At 46.6% G+C, this 23,383-nt stretch overlaps 1 protein-coding gene across 3 annotated transcripts in view; it reads left to right on the forward strand.

Moving 5' to 3' along the window:
- setbp1 (SET binding protein 1) overlaps positions 1-23,383 on the forward strand; it is a 41,910-nt gene that overhangs the window by 12,022 nt on the left and 6,505 nt on the right. For all 3 annotated transcript variants that reach the window (XM_081715062.1, XM_027006221.3, XM_081715061.1), the window contains exon 3: positions 18,980-22,298. In XM_081715062.1, the coding sequence (XP_081571188.1) occupies positions 18,980-22,298 (3,319 nt within the window). The remainder of the gene's footprint in view (positions 1-18,979; positions 22,299-23,383) is intronic.

A 23,383-nucleotide genomic window follows, 5' to 3' on the forward strand; every position in this document is an offset into this window, starting at 1 on the left:
TGGGTTAAGCGTTGCTTTTGTGCTGTAATGATTTGGGAGTCTGGCAGGGAGCAGATGGGTTAGTCCTCTGTCTCATTGTGTCTGGTTCTCTCTCTCTCTCTCTCTCTCTCTCTCTCTCTCTCTCTCTATCTATCTATCTCCCTCCCACCCCCCTCTTTTTTTCATTTTGGCTGAACTAATATGCCAGATGGTGGCAAAGAGTAAGAGCCAACAAGTGAGTCAGGGCATATGGGGAGCCTGGTTAAAATGGGACCCCACTGCGATGGGGGATGGGCATGAGACGGCCGATACAATAGCAGGTAATTAAGGGAAGGACTAGACTTCGCCACCGAGCTTTTGTGCGGGGAAAAATATTTTTCGGAGGACCTGCCGTCAGTATCAGACAACACTGCTGTACGTCAAATTATTCCACTGATGTTGTCCAGCCGAGCGTGATTGATTTCTTCATGCTCACATCTGTGTTTGGCTTCTCATTAGAGAGATACTCTTTTGAACTGAAGGAAAACACAGCCCAGAATCACATGCTGAATGGTGCCAGGCACACAGGTCCAGTTTGTTTCTTTAGTTTTGTAATTGCATTCCTCTGCTGGGCAGCCTTTTAAAAATGTTTGATATACTTTGATAGGTAGCCATATGTTTACTAGGCTGGCTGGGTGGGTTTGAATGATATACTAGGATGAGGCAGAGGGGGATGGGTTTTGAGTGTGTGTGTGTGTGTGTGTGTGTGTTTGCATGCTTGTGTGTTTGTATATGTGTGTGTGTGTGTTCACTCTCATACTGAACCAGAGGTTAAAGCCCTGGTGACACTTTCCTCACACTGTTCAGTATGTATAAATTTAAACATCAAAAAAACAAACATGCTAAGATTTGCGCACACACACACACACACACACACACACACACACACACACACACACACACACACACACACACTTACAGTCTCATCACTCAGGGATATAGCCTCTCCACTTAGTGGGTGTGTACACAAGCTCCTGTTCAGTCACCCGCTCAAAGCCTGGCTTACATTCCGGCCTGCGTAGCTTGTCCGAGTGATCTGCTTCCGTGGACCCAGCCGCCTGACACATGTATCATTGTGTCCTGGCTTGTGGCTGCATGCCATAGCTGCCAGTATTACAGAACCAACACCAATCACAGCCAAAAGCAGATAGTTTCCGCACATCCCCAGGCTGTACCACATTCCTCCTTTTACCGCCGCTAGCAGCTTCTGCTGTCATCGAGTGGGACTGGGGTTTTCCCCCCCATCGTTATGTGTTCATCTGCCACCTCGCCGGCAGGACTTAAATTCGAAATCCGTTAAAGTGTGCGTGGAGCGATAAGGAACCTCCCTTTTGAGGAGGTCCGAGGTCCTCCTCCAGTCCCTGGGCTGGCCATTTGTGCATCCTAATGGCACCCGGCCATGTGCTTATCTCTCCGTCGCACAACCCCTGCTCCCATGAGAATCGCCTCCCGTTGCCCCTGGAGCCGACCTCTAATAAAGGCGGCAGGACTGCAGAAGGCTAGTGTAGTGCAGTTGAATGCAGCGCAGAGAATGCCTTCTGCGCCCACTCGCCGGAGCAGAGAGGTGACTCCCACAGGTCCCGCGCGCAGGGTATTTATAACAGGCTGCCTGTCTTTGATGGAGGCGCATGGGTGACTAGCGAGGAAATTGTAGGCAGTTGAGGGGTCAGGAAAAAAAGGAGTGACCTCTGTGCGGAGGAGCGTTAGCGAGCACGGTGGTGAAGGCGGCCGACCGCTCCCTCGCCCTGCTTATTTATTACCGCTTCTGGTTTTTAGTCGGATTTATCTGGAGTCAGGTTGAAAAAAGCCAGAAAGTATCATTCATTTTATGTCTGGCGGCACACTGGAAATAACAATGACAACGTGTAGGATTGTTTTCATCAGATGAAAGGAAGAACCTGTGCCTCACAAAATTCCGGTTTCCCGTGATACGGGGTATCCGGATGGTCACTAGCTTGCCTTTTCCAGGCCACTCTTGTCATTGAGGAGTTTCAGTCCCAGGTGAAGGCAGCTCTTATTTGTTTTCCTCCATGTCTGCCTTTGTGTTTTGGGCCACTGAGCTGGAAGGGGTGTTCTCTCACTCTCTTTTTCTCTCTGAGGACATACATGAGTTACGGAAGAAACAGAGAAGGAAATAGAGATAGACAGAGAGAGAAAAAGAAAGAAAGATTTTGGGGGGGGGGGGTGGAAGGGGTGTACTGAGGGCTGTGTCTGTATGATTTACTACTGCTGAAAGACCAGCTGTCCCTCTGTGTCTGTCCAGCCTAACCCACACACACACACACACACACACACACACACACACACACACACACACAGAGCACAGGCACCCTGCCTTTGCATGTGTTCCTCCCACTCATGCAGACTCTGCTTCTGCTCTCTGATAAAGCCGTATCTATCAACCCTCTGCCTTGGTATTGGCTCAGACCGACAGTTTGGTGTACTGATGTTAACACAGTACCTGTATTTAATAAGGAGAGAAGCACTGGGGTTTGGTACCTGAGTAGATAGCCGTGTTTCGACCTGGGGTGAACTGTTGGATTCCACTCTGGGGGATTTGGGCTGACAGTGTGTGTGTATAAGTGTGTGTGCAAGACCGACAGAGAGAGGGAGGGGGAGAGGGAGAGAGAGAGAGAGAGAGAGAGAGAGAGAGAGAGGGAGAAAGAGAGAAAGATTGGGAGAGAGAGAGGGAGAGAAAGAAAGATGGAAATAGAGAGAAAGGCAGGGTCAGGGTTTAGAGAACTGGAATCTCCCTCCAATGAGACCTTTATATTTTGGGTGGTGGATTCTATAAACAGACTGTTGCTAACCATGAAAGAACACGGTACATATTTCTATGGCAATCTCAATGCTTCACACAAAAAGACACACACACACACACACAATAATTTACTCTTAGATGTATACAGTTCTATGACTGAAGGCTTCTGATGGCATACACACAGACCCTCAGTTTTAGGCATGCCAATGCCATGGGGAAAGTATATTCATATTTTCTTCTTAAATTTTAACAAAATGTCCAGGCATAAGCAGCAATTCGCAACTGGTCCATGTTCAATGTGCAAAAAGAAAGATGTCATCAAAACGGCCGTCACATTTCCGCTGCCTCAGTAATTCATGTTTTCGGCTTGATGTGTCCAGCCAGCTTTTCGTTGTGTAGTCAGAAATATCTGCGATTGTATCAGCAGATTTGGGGATGTTTCATGTTCCCGGGAATGAGCTCATGTGAGCGCTCGTAGCCCGTTGGTGGGAGGTTGCATTGAGCCGTGCTTGTTTGCGCTGCTGAAACCTCACATTGGCATGACTGCTATAAACTTCCACTAAGTGCTGCTGTGGGCCATCCCTCCGGTCTGTGTTGTGTTGGATTGTGTTGGTGTGGTGTAATCATGGCCAGGGTAATTCAAACAACTGTGTACGTGTGCACCATCTCAACTGTGGCGCTGCGTTAATAACGCAGCTCACAGGTTCACGAGCCTGTGGAGCACTGGAAAGAAACGGTCTCAAGCCAAGGCGTTTGAGGGAGTCTTAAACGTGGGAAGTGAAGACTAAGTATGCTTAGGAAACAGTGCACCTCTTGAATTGCACCTGAAGTTTCTACTGTAAAAAAAAAAGGTCCATAGTGAAGTTGTTGCTGTCTACATGGGGGAAGCGCAAATACCACTTGATGTGTTAATATTGCCCATGAGGAGTTCAAGTGAGCATGCTATGTCCGGTCAAATGGGAACCAGGGTCCTAACCTCCCTCCACTCAAGTGTCGAGGTCAGAAAGGCCTCGAGGTCTTCTGATGTCTCTGTGAAAGAGCCTGACATACATGAGCACACACTTTATTGTACACTGCACAATGGCCTCCATTGAACTGTTAGTTTACTCTGGCCTCCGAGAAGTACCCGGGCCCAGAAGGGAGCTGACGGTGGGACTACCTTGTTTATTATCTGTGCTTCATGGAGCAAAAAAAAGCCTGTTTGGCCAGAGCCTTCGCTAATACTGCACAGATGTCAAATTACAGTTTTTGGTACCAGAGAGATGGCTGAGGAATGTGGGAGGTTCACTGGATCGTGGAATGTGAAGTTGCTGGTATTTTCAGGAGCAGTGGATCTGCTGTGTTTCCACCCAGAACTCACGTCTCGTTTTCTCCTTCAGCGTGACAAATGGTGTTCAGCTCATTAGTGGCCAGGAAGGAAACAGTGCCTGTACCAGATGCAGCGCTTGAGTTGAAACACCGAAAAAAAGCCAGGTAGCCTACCACATAATAGAAACTTAATCAGCCAAAGCTGTCGTAAGTGATCCAGTCAGCAAGTGTTTCTTACTCCCGTGCTTGAGAAAGCTGTGATGTGAATGTGTATGTGAATTGCTTGTTTTCTAACACCCACAGCCACTCCTGTCTCCCTCACACTCCCACCTGAGGCCAGGGAGCCTGGGTGTAAGAGCACTTCAGACCCACAAAGCCACTGTACTCAAAAGCTCCACACACACTTTCATGCCGCTGGTGACTTAAGTCCCCTCCTCATGGTCTTGATCCTGTAATCTCCTAATGTCGGGCAGCTTACCAGGTTTCCCTTGTTGTACCCTGCAGCTGGGGGTCAGGAAACGACCACACTCAAAAGCCCCCTTGAGCTGAGTGAGGAAGGGTCCTCATAAACGTAGCTGCAGTGTTAACAGCCACTACAGACATCTTGATTTGGAAAGCAGCCAAAATATAAAGCCCGCTATGGAAATCATGTGAGAATCCCTCAGAGATGTTTCCAGGGTCCATTGATGTCTGTAGGCCCTTCTGCCGAGGAACCATGTATGTGTGCGAAACACTCTCAATTGATCACATGAGCGCCGACTGCTCGAAGACTGCAACTATACCTCATAGCTCTGCATCCTGACTCTCAAGATAGATTCTGAAAAACAAAACCGTGCCGGTATCCCAGGGTTGTCTCGCGAATGTGACCTTCAGTGGCTAATGGCTAGCTGTCACGTTGCTGCCATGGTAATCATTTCTAACAAGCCCCCACTGTGTTTTTGAGCATCCACTCCATCTTACAGAAATATGTGTCGATTCCAAGGTTGGAGCACTTTATTTCTTTCTGTCATTTCACGACAGAATCCGCTTGTGATAAATATATGGTTACTTAAGTACCTAGACTAGCTAAGCCTATTTCCATCACTTGTTCGGTGAAATTTGTTCGGAACAGTGACTTTGGCTTTCAAAATGAACTAAGTGGCCGGAATGGTGCAGCACCAGTGCCGAGGACCTGAACTTCCTCTCCGCTGCTTGTCAGATGGAGGTGAATGTTCTTGGTGGGAGTGCAGCTTGTTAATCTGCTGCGGGGTGAGTAGCGAAGGCGTGTGCGTTGTGGAAGTCTACTTCCTCCCCACAGTGCTGCCTGGAGGGCAGCTGTCTCTGCTAACCGCAGCCTCGCCTGGAGGGCAGCTGTCTCTGCTAACCGCAGCCTCGCCTGTGGAGCCTTTTAGCACAGGGCTTGAGGTGGAGGGCCGGGGGAGGCTCATGATTGTCGACAGCCTCTGGTGTGCTTGGCGGTTAGACTTTGTGGAGGTTTGTGAAACATCTAGGAAGAGTGGTCAGTAAGGAGAAAAAGCAGGTAAGGGCTGTTCTGCTTTTGTTTTTTGCTATAAAGCTTTAGTTTGTGCGGCGTGCTGGTCCCAGTACGGCCATGGCGGGCCCATGCGCTGCTCATTACAGCTCACGCTCATGTACAGCCACCGGAACTTCCGGAGCACACAATTTATAAGCTGTGAATAGTTTTACTGTACCACTTTTCACTTGGGAAGCCAAACCTACGCACTGGGACACATTGGAAATATAATGAATAAATGAGTGCCCTAGACAAGGCTGGATATCTGGTCACTGCGGATGCAAGTGGCGGTCACTGGAGCCATGTGGCATATTGACTTTCACTAGATCGCACTTCAAGCGCAATTGAGTTTGTCAGTGAAATGTGATAGGGCCCATCAGCTGTCTCCCGGAGATGCTCCCTGCCCCTGCTGCCGAGATGTCGGCAGACCCAGATACTTTTTCACCAAGCTCATCTCCATCTCGCTCCCCAAACGAGCTGCTATTGAAAAGCCAGTAATTAATTATTGTGCCAAACACAAAGGACGGTGCCATCCCAGGGGCGGGGACCGAGGGAGTTCTGTTACTTGAAATGAAAGCTACAGGTCACCTGAGGTAGTGCCAGCTAAAAGGCTGGAGCCACCACCTGAGGATCGCGATCTAACCCTTTTCCGAGAAACTTTTCTTACTGCTCTCAGGACTACTATAACCCCTGCCATATTGGACAAATGTAACCACTGATGCGTATTAATAAAGGAATTACTTTCTTAGTTGCCTTTGTTCAACAGCGTTGGCAAAAGAAACGTGGACGCTGAGAGTAAAATGTCTTGTTTATAAGGAACTGGCTGAACTGTAGCAGGCCTCTTGTCATGAAAATGATGCCACCAGCCTGGCACTAGTGGGAATCACTAGCTCCGGGCTTGTGGTAAATGAATACGTTCGCACGAGCTACTTAAAATGCGGGATATGTCCTCACAGATGAAGAATTACTCCCCAACCCTAAGAGAACAGAAGCGCTTGGCGGACAAATGGAGAGAATTGTGTTTGTGTTGGCAATTGTGTGGACCTGACACCAGGAGTGACCTCTAGGAGTATTCAGTGTCAGACCAATTGAAAGGATAAGACAGTGAGGGCCAGCTGATGCCGTGGCCCTCTTGAGCGGGCCAGAGCTGTGAAAGAGCTCCTTTTTTCTGTGGCCCGTAGTCCCCTCATGAGAAACTACTGCCGTGCCTGGGAACCTAGATCAGAGGACGTTGGCGCACAAAGTCGAGAGAAGTTATAATTCGCAAACCTGACAACAAAAACGGGGTGGTGTAGGACACAGCGTTACGATGTTACGATGCAAGGTCAACATGTGGACGTGTGATTCGCCTTTGGATATGATATCGTCTGTCTCACGAGCAAGCTCGGCCACACATGCTGAGACATACACACCCAAACACAGCACAGGAGCCATGAGCAGCCTTTTATCCATAGTTTTTTTTTCCGTTTTGGTAGGGGAATGGATAGTTTGGTCTGTCTTTGCAAATCCTGCAGTCTTTTTTCACTCCTCTTTTCACTATGATATGTGCTGCAGACTCTGTGGAATGCTACTTTACCATGACCTTTCACCCACACACTGAATGCAGTAGAGTGGGGGAGGGAGTGTGTGTGTGTGTGTGTGTGTGTGTGTGTGTGTGTGTGTGTGTGTGTGTGTGTGTGTGTGTGTGCACGCGCGTGCATGTTCGTCACTCTGTATGAGGTTAGGAGAAAAAGGGAGGCCATAAAGATCACGTGAACAGGTGAAAGTACAGTTAGCTGCTGGTCAGAACTTGCGCTACCACATCACACTTTTAAAGAAATACTCCACAGATATGGTCAGTATCTATAAGGCCAGTATCTTTGAAAGTCTTACAGTAAGCAAATTTGTGGATTTAGTCCTGGAATAGTCTGTGTGTGTTTGGATTCATCTGGAGTCTGTTAAAGAACACTTAGCATTTTTTTCCTGTGACCAAATATTGAAGGAATTCACGTTTGTATAATGTTGTGGTTAGTTTGGCAAAGCTGTAATTCATTATATTTTTAAACAGTTGGAAAGTAATTGCTTCACTCTTATCATCTAGTAATTACTTATGTTGCTTTTTGTTGTCAGTCCTAGATCTTGAACTCAAATAAAAAGTCACCAGTCCGTCAGACATTGGCCGGCATTGCAAAGTCAGTCCATCGGTTAGTAAATCTCTCAGGAGAGGAAGGAGGAGGGATGCGCTAATAAGACTTCTCCTCAAGGTCGCCCCTGTGAGTCAGCTGACGCTGGCTTCTTCAGCATGGAAGCGTTGTTTGCGAGGACCTCTTAGTCATTGTCTGAGGGCACTTAAACTGCGGCCAGGCGGATCGGGCATTGATCCGCCCGGGTGCTGGCGCTCAGAGCCGCTCTTCCCAACAGTCATGGTTGTTGATTCAATCATGATGTGACTCTCTTTCACGGCCCTCGCACTCTGAACACTTAACGCACCATTTTGTTCTAGAGAAGTGGCTGCCCTTTGTGGGACCAAAACATTTTTAAAAAACCCAACAACAATGCACCCTCGTTTATTTTGTATTGGGTTCCTCCTCCATCACTAGTTTTAAGGGTATTCCAATGCACAGGTGCTTTCTTTCTCTTTTTTTTTCATTCCCTTTGTTGCTCACCATTCTTTATTGGGTTAGATCGATATCGAGGGGAAAAACAGCTGCCTCACAGCCAAACGTAGACCCTCACAGAGACGCCATTGTTCACGTCCAAGGATCGGGGCTGAGCGAAGCCTTTTATTGGTTTAAGCTATTGTGCCCGGGTTCCCTCCTCAGCTTTCCAGTTGCGCTGGCATTTGTCTGCCACGCCGGTGAGGACACATCGGTCAGGGTTCGTCCGCAAGATCGAACGGCTGGGGGGTTGGGGGTTTGCCGAACAGAGGAGCTACAAGACCGGGATAGACGGGCAGACAGCCACACTGCTTCCTTGTTTACGCCTTGTGCTTTGCGGTGCGTCGCTGAGTTATGACTATGACGATTTCACTCTGGTCTGCTAGCTGCCATTCGCCTGAGCTCTTAAATCACTGGAGCCTGCGACCGAGATAGTAGCTCGTGTTGGGGCGATTCTGAAAGGAGCCGGTGTTGATCGCTTACGCTGTCAGTTATGCTTAGATACAATAACAAGCACATGACAAATGTGGTCAAGGAGCAAGATGTTCTGTGAGCCTGCAAATGCCGCGTGACGTATGTCAGTACAGAGCCTGGATGCCACTTTATACGCTACTTACTTTATCAGTGAGGCTTATGTTAGTACTTGGAATATGGAGAGCTGCTTGCTGCTGTCATTAATAGCCAATCTGGGACTGCACAGTCCAGATTGACTAACCCATCAGCGGAGGGAGCCAGAGAGATCCATAGCATTGAGAACGTTTGAGTTTATTAATGAGGCATGAATCGTGAGAAGCCACGATCTCTGAGCAGGCTTTACACCACACTCACTTCAGGCCACTTCCTGCTTGTAAAAACAATCACTTTGCACACTCAGCGCTCAGTAGGTGCTGAGCTACGGTAGAGCTTTATGTATCTGGATAGACGCCTTCCGCAGATGAGCTAATAAAACACGACACCCCAGGGAGGACTTATCATGGTGATTATCTTTCACTCTGACCAAAATAGACCATTCTATCTATGCAGAGTACCCCCCCAATCCCCCCAAAACCAACTCATCGCAGTTTGGTAGCTTAAATTAGAATGAAAGGAATGAGAGTGGAAGATGGAAGGAGAATAGAGCATTGATGGTAAATTGCTTCCTGCAGTATTTCTGTAATGCCAGTGCGTTAATTACACAGAGCACTTGCCTTATGGTACTGCAAGTATTCCTCTAATACTTTTCCGGGGTTTTTTTGTTTGTTTTTGTTTTTTTTGTAATCCTGACATTTCGTCACCTGAAGTGTTTCCATAACGGTGAACCAGGACACCACACACTTGGGGTCTCGGTCTTTCTCGAAACGACCCCTTGGCCTGTGAACATGTGACACCGAGGACAGTGGTCTGCGCAGACAGGAACATGGGAGATGCCTGGCAGTAATTGTCAGTCAAATGCAGATCTCTCTGTTTTTTTGTTCTGACATCTTGAAAAACACAGAACAAGGTTTTCTTGTGGTCTTGTTAGAACAGTTTTCATAATATCCTAATACGTATATGTAAAACATTAATGTAAAATCTGAACATTAGTGGCTTGAATGAGCTGTTTCAGAGTTCCATAGCGGTCTGAACATTTTGATCCCTCTTCAAACATCTGCCTTGGTTAATTAACTGCACTGCCATTACAGACCAAGGTGAAATCACTAAATCACCAAGCCAAAGGTGTTATTAGCAGAAAATGGAGGTAATTTCACATACAAAGGAAACATAGACTTTCATTGTATGTGCTGCATTTATCAATCCTGTGGGTGGTTTTGAATAGAGGCTGTTTGCACTCATTTGGTGTAAATTGCCATTGGGAGCACTGCCACCAAAAAGTAATTATACTTATTCCCAGCCTTGTTCTTCATGGAGCTTACATCATGTCTCAGCTCCCATCAGTGTAAAGCTCCCCTTGATATCTCCTCCAATTGGCCATTTGATTCAGGCAGCTGATGTCTCTTCCCAGCATGCAGACCAGCGACTGCTTATTGGCGACAACTTTTGCGGGAGGCTGACAGCATTGGGTTCCGAGCCCAAGTTTCCATTTCCCCTTTTCCGCACACTCAGGAGATGCCATTCAAAAATGAACTTGTTAGAATGCCACAAGCCCCCAAGCCGCATGACGTCTCACTCCTCTGGGGCAGCCCCCTGAATGGCAGCAGACCCCGAGGAGCAACTGAATGGAATCCTGTGGGCCTGTGGAGGTGTGGTCCACTCAGTAGGCTCCCGGTCTGAGGGGCCAGCTACAGGCCCAGAACCACCATCCAGACACACATCAGGCCAGGCACACCTTATGAGGCCCCGGCTCGCTCCGTACTCAATGGGCCTCTTTATTCTCTCCAGGGCTCGTGGGAGGGGAGAATCTTGCAAGGGGTTGGAAGGAGGGGGAACTGAGAGCAAGTGGCTCGGGAATCGAGACCAGAGTTCCCCACTGCCACGCTGCCCCCACCCCTCCGGCTCTTATTGCAGGCCCCCTCCCCTAAGTGCTCCTTGCGGGGGAAGTGCAGACAAAGGCGTGTTAGTATTCATTTTGTTTGTTTGCTCTGGACCTGTCAGACCAGAGATCAGAGAGTGGAGCTCGCCACTCAATGGAACGCAAGGGGGTCCAGTTTGGTGGGGGTGGAAGGGTGTGTGCATGTGTGTCTGTGCGTGTAAGGGTGGGGGGCGGCCGAGCAGCGTTCCCACAGGGGAGGGTGGTCCTCCGCAGAAAAAGGGAAAGGAGGGATAAAGAGAAGGGGCCAGGGGCCAAGGCAAGGGGGCATGAGGGCAGGGCCAGGACTTGCTGGGGCAAAAAAGGGGGTAGGGGTGAGTGTTGCCAAGGGAGCTGTGTAAATCATATCAATCACTTTTGGATTTGGAGGGAATGTTATGAAAGAAAAGTAAGGTTTTTGGGGAAGCTTCTTTCTCTCTCTATCTCTCTCTCTCTATCACTCACTCACTCACTCACTCACCCAGTCTCTCTCTCTTTCTTTGTGCTGAGGCCTTCCTGGACATCTGCCCAGACCTATACACAGGGAAAAATGAAACACTCAAGCCACCAGGCATCTCGCCAAATAAAGAGCAGCAGAGAACTATTTGCAGTTTGTGTGTGTGTGTGTGTGTGTGTGTGTGTGTGTGTGTGTGTGTGTGTGTGTGTGTGTGTGTGTATGTGAGACATAAAGAAAGAGCGCAGAGAGACCTCTTAAAGCAGTAGATTTAAGTTTCTTTTTTCTAACAGAACGTCTCTGATTTCCAGCTTGGAACCACAGAGTCAATTAAATCCAAAGTTCCGCCTCTAAAACCAAACAAGAAGCCTGCCAAAAACTAAAGCCGAGAATGTGGTGTGTCATTTCAGATTTCGTTTGTAAATAAGATGGTTTCTCTCCACTAGCATTTTTTGGCATGCATAATTCTGCTGGAAGACTAGCCCTGTTCTTTTAAATTTTAACATTAGTAACACTTTGAACACTTTTTAACATCTGTAACACTTTGAACCTCCACAAAATCTACATTATTTCAAATTATAGTATCACATTCCACAATACTTTATCTGTAGCCTTCTGAGAACAGGCTGGGGGGGGGGGGGGTAATATGTGCATGTCTGCTGTCTGGAAGCTCAAGGTGGTTGATTTGCTACTTGCCCTTTTTCCTAGAGGGACTCACTCTGTCCAGCCTACCAGGGAAGAGAAGCCACTCTATGGTCTTCGTCCTGGGCTAACGGGTTGCTGTTTAGTGCTGTCCACTGAGCAGTTCTCTCTATGCAAAACCTGCCCTCAGCCATTAGAACAACTAGAGCAAAACTGGTCTCAAATCAGCCAGAAAGGTCAGCTCCAAAGCCTGTGCAGGACTGCTGCTGTTAGAGCAGGCTTTTTAGTGAACCCATGCCCCCCCAAACTGCCCCACAAACACAGACACATGCACACACGCACAACCATGGTTGCGCACACCAGACTCGACATGACATTCCACAAACCCTGCCAAATGAGGCACTATGCTGTCTGAGGTAAAGGGGCTTAGGAAAAGTGATCAGTTGAAAACTGCCTAGCCTGGTAAGTGATTGGTTGACATAAGACAGTCTTTGGTATGTGAAAGGTCATGGACTATGTGTCACTGAGTGAGCTGTGACATCATGTGAAAGCAGCAGCACACATGTAAAATACAAAGGTCATTTTGCCTCTGCTTTGAAGGTCAGAATGGAATGTATGACTGTGCTAACCACCCAGTATCTAGAAATATCAGTTTTAATTTTTGACTTCCTCTTGTTCTAGAATAGAACAGATCATTTAGATAGCAAATAGTAAAAATACAGTGCAAAGTGCAACTACTTTTTAAAAAACCAGTGTGATGATGAATTCAATAATACAACAATAAATTTAATCATAGACATTTGATACAATGTGCTTAATCACTAGTAAATGTAGTATATTATTACCTTAGAGATAAGCGCTGTTACACAATTTGTCAACGCTAATAAACATCTTAAGTGTTTCGTCACCCATATATGTCACATATTACGAGAAGGTAACAAGATAAACATTACAGCTGGCGTTTCAATCCCAGCAAGTATTTATTACTTAAGCGTTGGACTTGGGCCCCTGCAAACTGGTGTGATTAGTGCAGGGGGAAATCGCGCTTTCACTTAGAACGTGCTGACTCGCTCCTCTCAAGGGTGATCATGACCCTGGTACCCCCCCGCCATTCCGAGCCCATTTCTGCATTTTAACTGCACTGCAGCGCATCGGATTTGTAGTACCTTTGTATTTTGCAGACCCCGGGATTCCGCCAGGGCCGTTTTGTGCTTGTGAGCGAGAATTTTGGCTGTGCCCAGCCAGGTCACCTCCGCCTAGCCTGGCTCGGTCAGGGAGATGAGCTGTGGCGCGCTGGGACGTCTGGGAAAACTAGCACCATTCTTTTGTGTGCTTTGAACAGTTGCCTTCACAGCAGGACCCATGGTACTCTAAGAACTCGATTGGCGGCTTGACCTGACGACCCGACCACAGAGATGCACTCTGATCCAACATGCGTGATAACGTTTGCAAACATCTGAGCATGGGAATTACAGTGTTGCTGTAGAAAATGCTCTAATGTAGGTTTACTCTAATGTAGGTTTTAGTTTTGTTTTCTTGTTTTGTTTTGTTTTGTTTTTTTGCAGTAGGGTTAGCGGGGAATCAGCAGGGATTTGTCTTTATTTGTACAAAATGCTGTGTGTGTGTGTGTGTGTGTGTGTGTGTGTGTGTGTGTGTGTGTGTGTGTGTGTGTGTGTGTGTGTGTGTCTGAGCCTGCGTATACATATGTATACGAGCATGTGTGCAAAATGAATGGATCTGATACTCTTTTGTTTGAACTGCACATAAAGCAAGGGATTGTGAAATAAACACAATTTACACAGTAGAATAAGGAATACATTCATCCTAAATACATTAGACTGAATATCTGATATCTTTGAATGAATATCTGATCTGTCTCTATTGGGGCTTACACCATGTAGTCAATGTCATCTCCACATATCACCCAGTCCACTTCTGCAAAGTTTCTTTATGATTTCCACTCAAACGCAAGTGGCATTACACACCATCCATAAGCTTGTGAAGGTGTTAAGGAGGCTATCGTTAAAGCACTGTGGCTGTTGGAACATGGCTTTATGCATATCTGCCTCTTCGCCACATGGCATCCTGGCATCTGAGCACAGCTATTTCCTTTCAAGCTCCATTCAAGCACCCAAATGCCACAAATGTTTTATTACCCGTGCACGTATTCATGCAGCCTCTCTGGTACAAATTGGGCCCTTCCATTTTGTTTGTGCCAGGCGCATTGTCGGAACATTGGCTTTACATCTCCTCGCCTCTCTGCTCTGATGGTTTTAATGGGCACGGGGACATGAGCTCACTCTTCATTTTTCTGTCTTCTGACAGCATTCGACCAGATGTGCCTCCATTCGAGAGAAGGGCTCTCTTTCTAGGCACGTGCCGTAACTGGAACGATCCATCGCGTGGGGAGGTGTCTGGTAGGCTGGGGTGTTGGGAGACGGGTTGGCGGGACGGTAGCAGGACGGACGGGCGCGGCGGGACGGCTTCCCGCAACGCGCCTTCAAAGCGGGCCGCCTGGGCGCGGTGTTTCTCCGGCCGTGCGTGTGCTCCAGCCCTGCCACTTCCTGCCCACCACCCGTTAATCACCAGGAGCAGACAGGATGGATGAGCTCGGGGGTCCTGGTGGGATGGCTCGTAATTAATTAGTGCCAACACCGGCAAAACACCCAGCATGAATGGAACTTTAAAGCCAATTGCAGTGATTACGGAGGCTAATAGTATTAGGAGCTGAATGAAGTGCAGCACAAGGCCTGGAGGTGGTGAACAATGAGAGTGTATTCGCTTTTAACCCTCCCTGTTTGACCCAGAAAGCAGGATTTCTCCAAACTGAAATAGCTGTTAATTGTTTTATTTGTCAAATAGATCACAGCTCATAATGTGATTAATAGCAGTAGTGAGTAACCTCAGCATTGTGCTGGAGTAGAAAAGAACAATAATGTTAGTTAATGCTTTTTATGTAAATAAGCTACCAGTGCTGGTGTTCTGGTTTTTCGCACAGTTATGATCAATGGCACAGTGAATTGCAGCAAAAGCATGTACTCTGTCCCAAACAAGGGAACACTCCTTCACTGATGAAAAGGATAACCTTCATATGACATATTTTAGACCCTCACAATGGCCAAATGGCTGCCAGATCTTCTTTAATACCTTTCAGACCTTTCAAGTTGCTGGACTTGTGTGCGAGTATGTTTTGTTACTCATATGGACGCAGTAAGGGGAAAGCCTTACTTGAAATACATTGAAACCAATTGCAACAGAAATCTGATCATGTTAGCTGCGAAAAGATTTCATTTCACATGATCATTCGATATAGAATTTTATTTGTAAAGGTCTTATCATCATTGCAGTCTCACATGATGGACCTAATTTTGTTGCATATACCAATGTAAAATGTCTCTGCAGTGGCACAGAAGTCAAAATTGATAATAATTAGGAAAAGCTTAATTTCAGATTCATTAGTGATGCAGCTGTATGCGTGGGAGATAAATGGGCATTTATCCAGAAGACATGGTGCAAATGTATTTTGGCTGTGCGAATGGGTTTGTAATTGATTTTTAATGCTGCTGTCTTCAGAAAGGGAGAAGCTGAAATGAGGTATGTTGGGATTTAAGGTGACAAGTCCACATGCAGGGGACTCGTTTTTGGATGTCTCTAGATATTACATTTTACACATTTATGCATTTTGTAGACACTCTTATTATTGCAGTGAGTGTTATTTGCACGCTGATCCAAGTCCTTTTAGCTATATGTGATGTTGTCGGGGCGCTAAAATGGATTAAAGTGAATGCCCTGGGAAACTGGAGATCGCACTGCCAGATCAGGTAATCGACATCGTATCTGGGTGGGGGTTGTCTTCATTTCAGCATCATATTACTGAAGGTCACTGGGCGGCTGTCATGTAACGGGCTATCAGACAAGCCAATACTGGCTTTCACCAGGGCACTCACTGGGCCTGTTACCAGACACTGTCTTACAACTGCCGTAATTCGACCAATTAGCTCTGTGGCTTTAAGGGACAGCGAGACATGGCCCATAAACGATGCTGCTCCACCGTCGTGGGTGTGGGGGCACGCGAAACATGGCTCCTGGTCGCATGCGCGTCAGTATCCACTGACCCGTGGTAGTGTGGCTCCCATGCTGGGCTGCCTGCTCTAGTGGGAACATCTCTGCCCTCCGTACCGTCTCTGCGGGTGTCCGAGAGAAGACTCGACTCAGCACAAGTTGTGTCATGAAAGCAGACTGCTGGACTGCTCATCTGTCAGTATTGAAGGCTCCCGGATAGGCGGGATTTTGAGGGAAAGGCACAACCATTTTTTGGCATGGCTATCAGCCAGCAATTGGCTCACTGCGTTTCTGGCTATTTCTGATGGCTCTGACTCATGGTATCCCTTGGTAACTAAACACACAAGAGGCCAATGAGGCTTTGGCTGTTCCCTCACCATGGTGGTGCAGGGGTGGGGGTTGTGGAGGAGTGGGGGGGGGGGGGGGTAAAGAGAAGAACACAAACTGACAAGAAATGGAGGGAAGGGGTTGACGACAGAAAGCTGCAGCCGTGTGCCAAACCAAATTATCATGCGGGTGGAGTGACTATAATCTCTGCCGCCTTCTCTCTGTCTGTTTATCTACTCTGGGTCTGACTCGTCTCCCAGAGCTCTGGGCTTTGAGAGGCAGCCGGGCCGCCAGGATTTCAGAGCCTGTCGAGCCAAACTGCCCAGTGGCCCTGCCAGGGCTGCCGTTCTGTTTGCAGCAGATAGGAAGTCCTCGTTAAAGGATGCGCGAGTCATTTATGGCTGCCGTGATTTCTTACTACGCTGCTGGTGAGACATTGCATGTCAACAGTCTGACATAGTGTGCGACTGAGGGGGTGGGGGGGGGCTTATCACAGCCCCCCCTCCCCCGCCCCGCACCCACCCAAAAAAAACCAAAACAAAACAGTGCAGTGTCTCAACAGGCAACAGAAAATGTGTATGTGATTGTTTTTGATAAATAGGGCTTTTTAAATTTAATTCTCCAGGGTCTTTAATTCTCAGTCTGTGAGAGCTGCATGGTTTTGTTGTTTTGTTTTTTGTTTTTGGATTATTAATTTCCCCTCTGACACTTCTTCTCCTCAGCAGGCACTCTATCTGTGTGTCATATCAGTGTCAGTGTATAAATTAAAAGGATATTGTCGGTAAGGGGAAAGGAATAACATGGGTAGATAATAAGGATGACTGCAACTGGCTTTGAAAAATCTGTTGTGTTACCTCTCCTGTCACTCTCTTCACACTGATACAGTTTTAATGGAGTTTGAATAATAGGCCTGACATCTTCAGTGCGGAGGTTATGCAATTCCTCTGATGTTGCCGTGGAGACAGGGGAGGGAGGAATATAATGCCATTTAGGCAAATTAAAGGGCAGCCAAGAGACTTGGCACACTGCAGCCGAGACTGTATCCTGTGGGCCAGGAGAGACCGCAAATTCCTCCCAGGATTACAGGATTAAGAATTTGAAAGGTGATGCAGTTTCTCACAGATGAGGGAAATAAAAGGGACAAGCCTGGCAGAGGGGTGAACCACTGATAATGCGTGCTCCCCTTTAATTAAAAGCTACTGATTGAAAGATATTGGAGCGGATTAGTCTGTAGGATGACTTCTGAAAAAACACACATATACGCACATGTGCTTGCACACACACACACACACACACACACACACACTCAACCCCCCCCCCCCCCCCCCCACATGTACCCATCTTTGGACAATTTCTCAAAGCATGCTGGGATATTTTATAATAACTGAGTGTGATTGCTCAGGCTGCATAGGGTAGATAAAAGTCTTGCCTGTGCTCTCTTGAGGGCGGGCGGGGGATGATGAGTTGCTATGTGCTGATTACAAATGTGAGGAAGGACAGAGAAAGTAGTTGCAGATAGTGCGAGAGGTTCACTACTCAGGAAATACGGTTTTCCGTAGGTTTCCAGATTAGCTGCCAAGTTGCCTGTGGTAATTTGACCTGTCAAAAGTAGCTGGTGTGGTAATTTCTTAAAAATCAGCAAAGGAAAGGCTATAAGCCATTACTCACGAGCATTCAAGTTTTGTGACTGCACCCAACCTACCTTGCATGGCACAAACAATGAAGGATACAGTTGTGTTTGAGTCCACTTTCTTTTCTTGTTTATATCGTTCAGCCCACTTCGTTCAGTCTTTTCATTTACTATGCAGGGGATTCAAACAAACCAGACTCCAGAATACTAAATGATCCTCTCGTGTTGTAATTTGAGTCATGGCACAAGCGACGATGCCAAAGATCTCAGCTCAGTGCACCTTCACTTTATGAAAGGCCCTTTGTGCCACTGTTTGTAGATGGAGACTGTAAGAGATACTTTTGGCTGGGAGTGTTTATTTTTAACTACCATCATTTTCATGCCTTTACAATTAACCAAAAATGTCTGGGATGTAAAAAAAACCCCAATTAAGTGTTCATTGTGAATGCACCTTTAAATGTGCAGAAAATGTTTGTTTGGCTGTGTTTCGAAGGGATACTGCGAAACTGTGAAAATAGTGGGGCTCCAGATGTTAGCTCATCTGTAACCACAGCACAAGCTGTCTCCATCTCAGCTGCAGCACAGTAAAATGGAAGTTGACCTGTTGAAAAACAAAACTGTGGTTAGACTTCATCACCGCCTGTAGCTGTTGGCTTAGAAAACAGGATGGCTTTACAGAACATATCCTCATATCAAGATGCTGATCTTGCAATACCTTATTTCTAACAGACCAAACCACAAAGTCTCAAAGGCTTGCACAACGGTGCACAGTGTTTATATGATTTTCTTTAGGTGTGCCCCACTAACTGGGAACTTGGCAGTAGTGCAGATGGTGTTATCAATAACAACATAAGAGTCCTCTGGTGATGATTTTGGCTCTCTGTATGAATATTTCTGCATAAGACCACTAAAAAGGTTACAATAAAGCAGACCAAAGTTTTGGTTGTTGGCACATTTTGGCTGTTAATGACTTCAAAATCTTTAGAAAATTAATTGTAAAATATTATATAATATGATATTCCCCAAATTCACATAAAGCTATATTCTGTAATTGTAGAGTTGCAGTCTGACATCAGCATAAAAAAGAATTGAAGTGATGGATGTTGTTATATACTAAATTGATTTTCCTCCCTTGTTTTTCAGACCTATGAAAGGCCTTACAGACTTGTGGCTCAAAATGAAAACAACATGATGGATGTCCTCGGGGAGAGCATGAGGCCAAAGTATGAATCCAAAAACAACGACATTCACCAACTAGATTGGACAAAGGCAGTATTAAGAGAGTCGGTGTCCCTAGGGGACCACGGGAGAGACCAAGAATCAAAACAAGAATCAACATATATTAACAAGAGCCTTCTGTCAGAGGTCAACACCCCCTTCTCAAAGACACAGGTTAAAAAGGTCACGGAGGGTTCATCTGGAAGTCTGTTTGCCTCAGGAATGACTTGTCCAGAGTCTGACTTGCAGGCTTCTTCTCCAGCTGATATAACAGTGAGTCCACCAGCAGACTCAAATTTGTTGATGCACTGCTCTCTCAGCAAAGAGAGGGACATGCAGGAGGTCACTGAGCAAGTCTTTGGGAACATCAAACGGAAGTATGGAAGGCGGGATACTATGAAGACTCTGACCACCCATAATGCAGATGTGCCACGGGCCAAAAAGACTGAGAGGCAAAGTGAGAAGCCAGTTCAAGACAATGCTAAAAATAAGCAACAGTATAACACTGACAAAAGTGAGACTCAAAGAGAAGAGGCAGAAAAATCAATGAAGAAGTCAGAGGATGAGACCAAAACAATGGCATGCTGTGTTCCACATCACACAGGGGAACCTAAAAACAGAAAAAAGAAAAATAGAAGATTAACTGAGGATAATGCCTCTTTGGAGGACACAGACGCTAAACAGACAGTGGAAATGAAAGACAAGCCTGATCAGGGTGCTGCGAAACCTAAAGTGTCAAACAAAATGGATTTAAGTACCACAAAGCAATTTGGAGTGGATTCACGGAAGCTGGGGGAAGCTGAGAGTGTGGCAGCACTGGTGACAGTGGAGGTGTCTGAGAATAGGCAGCGGAATAATCCAGTTGGGAGACCACGATCAATGATTGATCCAGAGAAGCAACCAGATGGGAGGCAATCAAAGGTCAAGGATAGATGGTCTTATTTGAAATCCAAGAGCTCTGCTCCCAATAAAGAAATTAATCCAGTGATGCCTATCGAAGAGCCACCCTCTGCTTTTCCTATCACGCCATCAAGCCCACTATACACCAACACAAATAGTCTGACAGTCATCACGCCCATGAAGAAGAAAAGGGGAAGACCTAAAAAACAACCCCTGCTTACGGTGGAGACAATTCATGAAGGAACCGCAACCAGTCCCGTTAGTCCTATCGCCCAAGACCCGTCGAGCACTTCAAAGAGGAGGAGGAAGAAGCATAATTTGTCAAAACTGGTGCAGTTGGCCTTAAATAAAACCCCTACTGCACAACAGTTGAAACTCAAGAAAACAGGCCATGTCACTGGCCTTAAAAAAAGAACAGACAGGAAAATGAAACTGGTGAAAATGCAAAGCATTTTGAATGAACTTTTGTCTTCTTCCAGTGCTGGCAATCTGTCCCTGAAGTCTAACGTTCCAGTTTCCAGTGCTGTGTCAACAATTGAGGCCCGTCTCGGCAGGCAAATCAACGTCAGCAAGCGTGGGACTATTTACATAGGCAAAAAACGAGGAAGGAAGCCCAGAGTGGAGCTGCAGGCCCACCAAGATGAGCACAAAGCAAGTGATGAGCACTTGTTGCCTGTTTCAAGTCAGTTTGAGAACCTTCTAGTGCCTTCTAATCCATCATCCACAACCAAAATGCCTTCTCCCAGGGTCCTGCAGTGTCTTTCTGCTCAATCCTTAGCAGGTGGAATGGCTCACCATGCAACCATGGAAACCAGCCAGCACGACCTGAAGACCATGCCAAATCTACAGCCTATTAGTGCATTGCCCACAAAAACTCAGAAGGGCTTGCTCAGTAGTAACTGGAAGCTCTCTCCTCCAAGACTTATGGCCAACTCGCCATCTCATCTGTCAGAAGTGGCATCCATCAAAGAGGTCACCCTGTCTCCAGTAAGTGAGTCCCACAGTGAAGAGACAATCCCAAGTGACAGTGGAATTGGCACTGACAATAACAGCACATCAGACCAGGCTGAGAAGGGTCCAGCGTCTCGCAGGAGGTACTCCTTTGATCTCTGCAGTTTTGAGGCTGTAGAGGCTGCCGCACTGGAAGCCATGAGTAAAGCAACCAGAGGGCACTATCAGAAACATGCATCGACAGCTGCTATGGAAAACTTCCTCACTCAAGAGAGCCTTAAGAAACAGAAACATCGGCGCAAGCGGAAGAGTATCCCTAATCGGGATGACCTTCAATTCCTGGCTGACCTCGAGGAGCTCATTAGCAAGTTCCAGGTCTTCCGAATCTCCCACCGCAGCTACAAGTTTTACCATGAAAACGCTTACCCTAGCATTTTCCGCCTCAACTTTGACCACTACTACCCAGTGCCCTGCTACCCCTATGAGCCTGTACACTATCTTCGCAGGAGTTCCGAAAAGTCAAAGAGGAGGCGTGGCAGGCCTGCCAAATCAAATGAGCCAATAACAAAGATGCCTTTCATTCAAGGGTTTGGCTACCCAGTGCCCGGTGGCAACTACTATGCACCCTACGCGATGCCTTACACATCCATGCCTCTTGCCACAAGTATGATGAACATGGGCTATTTTGGGCAGTATCCCCCTCCTTTGTATCTGTCCCATGCACTCGGATCTTCAGGCTCTCATCTCATGCGCCCACCGGTCCCTCCACCAAAGTTCCACTCCAGCGGGCTGTCCGGCCTCTCTGCAGCCAGTCGACATAGGATGAAGAGCATTCCCCGCGAGGTGCCCTCTCCAAGGATGGGTGACGTCCATCACCCGTCAAGCAGCTGTTTGGCGAGCATGTGTCTTCACAAACGCAAACACAAGCATAAGCACAAGCATAAGGAGGACCAGCTCCCAGTACCACAGAGGGAGGACCTGGGGGGCCTCTTCAGCGGTGCCCTGCCTCTGTCTAAGATGAAGGACAAACAACGGACCCAGCAAAGCACAGACGCTCCATCCAAGACCTCCCGGAACTACTTCGAAGTAGACACACTCTCTTCGCTGTCCTTATCAGACTCGCAGCACTATAAACGTGGTCGGGGGGAGCCGATGAACAACTTCCTGAACATCTGCACAAGGCAACCGCACGAAAGGCCGCAGGCCGGTCAGGACCGGCCGCTGGACTTCAAGGGGCAGCTCCCGAGAGAGGAGGGCGTCGGAATACGTGGCAGGAGGTGCAGCTTGGAGGATTTTGCAACATATAGCGAGCGAAGTGTGGCAACTTTCCAGAGTGACAGAGAAGAGCGGGCAAAACAACGGGTGTATCCGCACAGCAGCACAGCCATATCAGGTCAGAAAATCTTACGTTACATTAGGCATGAAAAAACAGTCAAATATGTGAAGTGCAGAAGATTACTTGGAGTGAAGAAGGCAGTCTTTTGTTGGGTCTCAGAAAATGGTGTTCTGCCCTGTTCTGCAAAATGACAAGCAAACATGTTCACCTGAACATTTTTCTGTACTCAGGACATCTGACTAGGCAAGTGTAATGCGTGGATGGAGACAACCATAATTCACAAATTTCTCCTTCCTCCCTTTTCACCTCCATTGCTTGCCAATGGTTTTCTTAGAGATATATTATTCACACATTTTGATTTATTTTCTACTGACATGCAATAAAAAAAAAACCCTCTCCCCATGTTAAAAGAGCTGGCCAGCAGCCAGTGGTTTAATGAATCCAGCCTACTCCAGTGGAGGGAAATTGCAAGCCCAAGGCTCAGTTAGATTACATTTTTTCTCCTTGGGGAAAAGAGGAGGATGAGTCACATACTGCCTAACCCATACTTCCATCCACCTCTATGAATTAATGCTATGCTTCAAAGATCCTGGATGTCATAGTTAAATAGAGCAGCGTGATACACACCATATTCAAGGTTACATGTGCTTTGGTTTTAAAGTGTGTTTTAGGGAATGTATGTTTTGACAGAATAACTAATTATACCATCTTATTATACCTTTTTGGTCATGGTATGATGTGTCTCTAAATGTGTCACACCAAGTGAAGCCTGACAGTTTTTTTAATACATAAATTTATGCATTAGATCAATAGTAATTTACAATTAATTAGATCTGGTTACCACAACTTTCTTGCAAAATTTCTTAGGAACGCTGCTGTGCATTTTGACTAGGGTGCATTTACATTCATGTTTTTAAATCTAGATCATAATATTGAATGAATGTTGTCCAGTTGTGGTATCCCAATACAAAAGTATTCTCATTAGGCTTGAGTAAAGAGGTAATGCTCATATTTCTAGTAATATTTATTACCAGTAGTATATTTACTGCTTGATACCTTGATAAGCAAAACACCAGAAATGTAGTCACATACAAATACAACTCATGAAGTGTAGTGGTGTTGATAGCTAGAGATTACGCAAA

This window comes from Electrophorus electricus, chromosome 5 (assembly GCF_041902795.1).
Source record: "Electrophorus electricus isolate QZ-2024a chromosome 5, ASM4190279v1, whole genome shotgun sequence".
NCBI lineage: Eukaryota > Metazoa > Chordata > Actinopteri > Gymnotiformes > Gymnotidae > Electrophorus > Electrophorus electricus.